Source organism: Notolepis coatsorum (assembly GCF_963971535.1).
Source record: "Notolepis coatsorum genome assembly, chromosome: 8".
Taxonomy (NCBI): domain Eukaryota; kingdom Metazoa; phylum Chordata; class Actinopteri; order Aulopiformes; family Paralepididae; genus Notolepis; species Notolepis coatsorum.
Genome location: NC_140172.1, coordinates 45,183,110 through 45,189,109, shown reverse-complemented (window position 1 = coordinate 45,189,109; position 6,000 = coordinate 45,183,110). Strand labels below are relative to the sequence as shown.

General features: G+C 40.5%; 1 protein-coding gene across 1 annotated transcript in view; it reads left to right on the top strand.

Annotated features, from left to right (window-relative positions):
* LOC311233436 (uncharacterized protein) overlaps positions 1–6,000 on the top strand; it is a gene marked incomplete at both ends in the record, with an annotated part of 36,444 nt that overhangs the window by 848 nt on the left and 29,596 nt on the right. Inside the window, 2 exons of the mRNA XM_084320404.1 lie at positions 2,630–2,771; positions 3,839–4,016. Of these exons, the coding sequence (XP_084176530.1) occupies positions 2,630–2,771; positions 3,839–4,016 (320 nt within the window). The remainder of the gene's footprint in view (positions 1–2,629; positions 2,772–3,838; positions 4,017–6,000) is intronic.

Genomic DNA, 6,000 nt, shown 5'->3' with positions numbered 1-6,000 from the left:
GAGGGAACAGATGGTGGAGGTAAACGGTACCCTATCCCCCCCCCTCACAGTGAGCTGTGGTGTTCCACAAGGAAGCATACTAGGACCGCTACTGTTCCTAATTTATGCAAATGACATGTCGTCAGCTTGTGACTGCAACTTGTTCCTGTTTGCGGACGACTCAGCCCTGCTGGTCTCTGACAAGAACAAGTTACAGGTTGAAAAAACCCTCAGCTCGGAACTAGGCAGAATCTGCATATGGCTCGCTGATAACAAACTATCATTACACATGGGCAAAACAGAGTCCATTCTCTTCGGTTCAAATAACAAACTCAGCAAGACCGACGGCTTCTCAGTTACAGTGGGTGACAATATTGTCACAAGGAAAGATGAAATTACCTACCTGGGTTCCATCCTAGAGGCTAATCTCTCCTGTGACAAAATGGCATCCAATGTAATAAAAAAAGTCAACCAACGAACTCGATTCTTGTACCGGATCTCCTCTCTGGTAAACAAGAACACCCTGAAGACTCTGGCAGGAGCACTCATTCAGGGGTACTACGACTATGCTTGCACCTCATGGTACCAAAGCACCTCAAAGGCGCTAAAAACAAAATTACAAACATCTCAAAACAAACTGGTCAGACTACTGCTTGACCTTACTCCTAGAACCCACCTCACCCCTGCCCACTTTGACAACCTAGGATGGCTTAGAGTAGACGACAGAGTACAACAACTTGCAATGGGCCTGGTCTACAAGATACACTACACGACCAAGGTACCCATGTACATGTCAAAATACTTCCCAAAGGTCAGTGAATACCACGATCACAACACCAGAGGGAGCTCCACAAATCATGTTAAACCCAGATTCGGCTCAAATAAGGGACTAAACACGTTTCGCAATTATGCCACATCAATGTGGAACGCCCTACCCAAAGCTGTAAAGGAATGTGGATCACTACCCACTTTCAAAACCTCTCTCAAGGGACACCTACGGGAGACTGCAATTCAACACTGGCCCCTGTAAATATCCTAACCCAACCCCCTCCAATGTACAGTCATTTACCTAGTATGGTTTTGTCAATAGTTCAATGTACAATTGTGTTTGTTTGTACAGTGTCTCCTCCCCCCCCCCCTCAATGTTCAGTGTTACTTGTTTATACAGTGTGCCCCCCGGCCCCCCCCCCCCCCCCCCCCAACCACCTCCAATGTAAATTACCCAGTATGGTTGTCAATATCCCAATGTACCCAACCCCCCCCACCCAACCTCCTCCAATGTACAGTTTCTACGTCAAATGTATATACTCCCTTTTCTTGACTCCTTCTGTATCACAAACAGTACTGTATTTGCAAATCTGGTATGTCATAAATGTATAGATGTAGCAGTACTGACTATCTGTATGTCATGTATGTCATATATGTCTATATGAATTGAAAATGGGGGACCCTGATGGAAACAAGACAAACGTCTTTCTCAGGTCTGCATCCCCTTAACAATTGTATGTATTGAGCCGTACTGTATTGTACCCATTCTGCAATCTGTTAAATAAAGTTTTCATTCATTCATTCATTCATTGATAATCTGAAAGTTTCCGGTTCGATTCCGGCTCCTCTTGACTTCATGTCAAAGTGTCCTTGAGCAAGACACTTGCATGGCTGCCTTCGCCGTTGTTGTGTGTATGGGTGAATGTGAGGCATTGCAAAGAGCTTTGGGGAGTTGGAAGATTCATTCAAATGTGCTATATAAATGCAGTCCATTTATCATCTTAAAGGTGACATGCGCAACTTTTCTCTAACTAATATTTTATTTGAAGTCTGCCACAAAAATATCAATGGAAGTTGTCGCTGATTGGCTGGACACCTGTTCCCAGCAGAACACTTCAGAAGGCAATCGCTGAGTCGCTACTGGAGCACTACAAGTTACTGAAACTCACATTTCGCTATGATTACTGAAACTCACATTTCACTACAGGTTTCTGAAACTATCACATTTCACTACAGGTTACTGAAACTCACATTTCACTACGGGTTACTGAAACTCACATTTCACTATAGGTTACTGAAACTCACATTTCACTACGGTTACTGAAACTCACATTTCACTATGGGTTTCTGAAACTATCACATTTCACGACGGGTTACTGAAACTCACATTTCACTACAGGTTACTGAAACTCTATCACATTTCACTACAGGTTACTGAAACTCTATCACATTTCACTACAAGTTACTGAAACTCAACATTTCACTATGGTTACTGAAACTCACATTTCACTAGGGTTACTGAAACTCACATTTCACTACGGGTTACTGAAACTATCACATTTCACTACGGGTTACTGAAACTATCACATTTCACTATAGGTTACTGAAACTATCACATTTCATTACAGGTTACTGAAACTATCACATTTCACTACAGGTTACTGAAACTCACATTTCACTACAGGTTACTGAAACTATCACATTTCACTATGAGTTACTGAAACTCTACCACCTTTCCCTATACTCATCAGTGCCAACATCTCGTGGTATATTGGTGGCAGAGTTCAAACAAAATATTCATTTAGAAAAAGTTCCATATCTTTAAATTGATGCTTTAAACTGAAAAACTTCTCGTAATTTCTCCAATCTTCATCTTGCCCAGGATTCCTAGGAACTGTCCCAGGACATACCAGCTGTTGGCCTTTGATCCAGATGGGGACCAAGTCAAGTGCCGATTTGCTACTTCCAATGCATACAGGGAGTGTATTGACTGTAATCCCCCACCTGGCGTCACCCTCATAAATGTCAGTTTAATAATGAGGTTTCACAAAATGTATCAATCAATCAATGATTTCTTAATTTGATTAACCTCTCATGGTACACCTTTGCCCAATTGCATTTGAAATGACAAGACTTTAAAGGAACACACCAAGATAAGCATCGGGCAAAAATGGGCCATTTTAGTTTGTTTTTTGACGACTGCATAATGAAATAGAGTAACAGAGGTTTGAACACACTGAAGTAAAAGTTGTGTGTTCTCACATTTCTGTTTAGTGGTTGCCAGATGCCTGTTTTTAAGTTCCAGCATAGAAGTAGGAGCTGGAAAACACTAAAGTCTTATGTAGTAACATTTACCATTTTACCATTTTACCATTTACCATTTACCATTTACCATTTGACCATTTGACCATTTTAACATTTACCCTTTACCATGTATGTAGTACAGGTCAACAGTTATTTTTAAATCCCACGGAAAATTAGTGTTTTTGTAAATGTGTGTACCGGTAAAAATACAGCGTGATTATCCAAAATGACCGTCCACTTCCATTCATTCTGACGCTTGAGTCAGGACAAAGGACTTCTTCGTCAACTTTCCCCACCTTCCCCCACCTTCATCCACACTCACCTGCCCGTCTGGGATCGCTTTCGGAGCAGACGCTCCTTGGCTACAACGGTGATCAATCATTTTCGCCATCAGCAGTGATTGGTCAGTTCAGGAGTCAGGACCGGACGTGGTCACTTGACAGAGCGGCCTGTAAAATGACACTCGCCAGATATATTGTCTTGTAACTCGAGACCCGAGGCACGCAATTGGTTGAGTGTGGTGGCGATCGAAAGGTGGCAAATTCAACTTTTGAACAGTGTATTGCATGATCAGGGAAAAATGCAGCCTGGAGCCGGTAGACGAGCGCAAAATGTAGCGAGTAAGCGTGAGTGCCATCAGGCCGTCCAATGTTTAAGAGGTTGGGCTGGTGATGTTGCATGTCACGATAATAGCTTAATCTCCTCAACCATTTCTCAGAGCCCTTCTCAAACGCTTTTCAAACTATTGCATTAAAAATAACTTGTATTGTCTCTTTCCTTTGACCAGAACAACTGCACTCTGATGTACGAACGCATCCACAGATACGGAGCGTATGCAGTTCAGCTGGTGGTATTCGACCTCCCCAAGACTGATGTGGACCTGCGATACGATGATACCACCATAGTCCGCCGGCATGGAGGATCTGGCATACTGAGCAGAATACCACTGCAGTTTCTCCTCAGAGGTAACTCTCTATAAGAAACATACTGAGCAGAATACCACTGCAGTTTCTCCTCAGAGGTAACTCTCTATAAGAAACATACTGAGCAGAATACCACTGCAGTTTCTCCTCAGAGGTAACTCTCTATAAGAAACATACTGAGCAGAATACCACTGCAGTTTCTCCTCAGAGGCAACTCTCTAAGAAACAATGGTGCTTAAAATACCATACCAGTCTAATTTTGTCCTCTCATCATTACTGTAGATGTACCCGTCTTAAACAAATGTTGTGTTCGTACAGTAGGTATAGTGTATGCCTCACTCTGCCATTTATGTTGAAAAGGGGTGTACAATACTCCATGAGACTTGAAAGATGTTTGAAAGTTGCGAGGGAGGAAATCCATCCTTCTGAAAACCACTGACTTGTTTTACTTTTGCTAACACTCTACTAGATTAATTAATGATCTCATTCTGGAAAAGAAGTTGCATTTTTAATTTCTTGTTGAAACCTGGCTCAAGAACGATGGTACTGCAACTCTTGTTGAAATGTGTCCTCCAAACTATAAATCCTTTCAATCAGTAAGACAGGATAAAAGAGGTGGTGGTATTGCCACTATCTTTTCTGATCAGTTTTGCTGTTTGGAGATTGATCTGGGTACATTTTTATCTTTTGAATACCTCGCCATTGTGTTGAAAGCTAATTCAAATGGGCTTGTTTTAACAATGTATTGACCACCCAAGAAATCCTCAGTATTTATTTCTGAATTCTCTGAGCTATTGTCCACTATTCTTACGAATTATGACAGAATAATCCTTAGTGGAGATATGAATATTCTAGTGCTGTCAATCGATTAAAATATTTAATCTGATTAATCACATGATTGTCCATAGTTAACTTGCGATTAATCGCAAATTAATCGCATGTTTAATTTTTTTTTGATCTACCTTAAGTTAAACGGATCTTCGAAGTTCCACGTTTTAATACTCTTATCAACATGAGAGTCAACAAATGTTTGCTTTATGCAGCCATTTAACACAAAAGGATGACCCTCATGCATTGCAAATTTGCATCAAATTCGAAACAGAGTTTTGCACAAAATAACTTAAAAGAAAATAATAATTTAAAACAATGAATAAAGTGTGCATGAATTAATAGGGGAAAGAAAACGTTAGGAACTTGTTACATTCACCCACACAAGGGCTGAGTACTCACCCCCCCCCCTCTCTCTCTCTCTCTCTCTCTCTCACACAGACACACTTTGAGTCAGAAACAAACATAGTACCAATGAGATTAATACCGCGTTAACTTTGACAGCCTTAGAATATTCACGTTATTTAACAGTAGGCCTACTGACTCATAGGCTATGGAGTTTGTGAATCTCTTAGGCAACCTAGGATTAACGCAATATGTTGTAGAAGCTATACCCACCAGTTGGGTAACACACTTGATTTGGTAATATCACAAGGGATCAATATTGAGAATGTTTTAGTGTCTGACATTACTGTTTCTGATCATTACTGTGTATTCTTTGATGCTCGATTAGGTACACCTAGTAACAAAAAATTATTTACTATTCAAAAAAGGTATTTAGATACCACAGTGAAACAAAATTCTCTGAACTTGCAAACTCATTTAATCCTTGTAATATACACTACTCTGTAAACAAAATGATTGATGCATTTAATAGTAACTTAAGCAGAGCACTGGACACTGTTGCGCCAGTTAACACTTTGAGTGCCATGCAGCAGAGGGCGCTGTGGGCCGTCAGTGCCAGCGTTCTATTCAATGAAGATAATGCTGTGTTTGCAGTGCTAAAAACTATATTAAATATTATAGCTATGGATCTAATAACGTTTTCGATTCTCAGTGAGTTTCTTCCAGTCAACATGCAAAAAACAGAATTTTTTTTCATCTGTACATTTCCGTTTTATACGGTGGTGAATATGAGTATAGTTTGAGTGATTCTGAGTAATCCAAGGAAAAGACGCGAAAACAGCATTTTATTGGA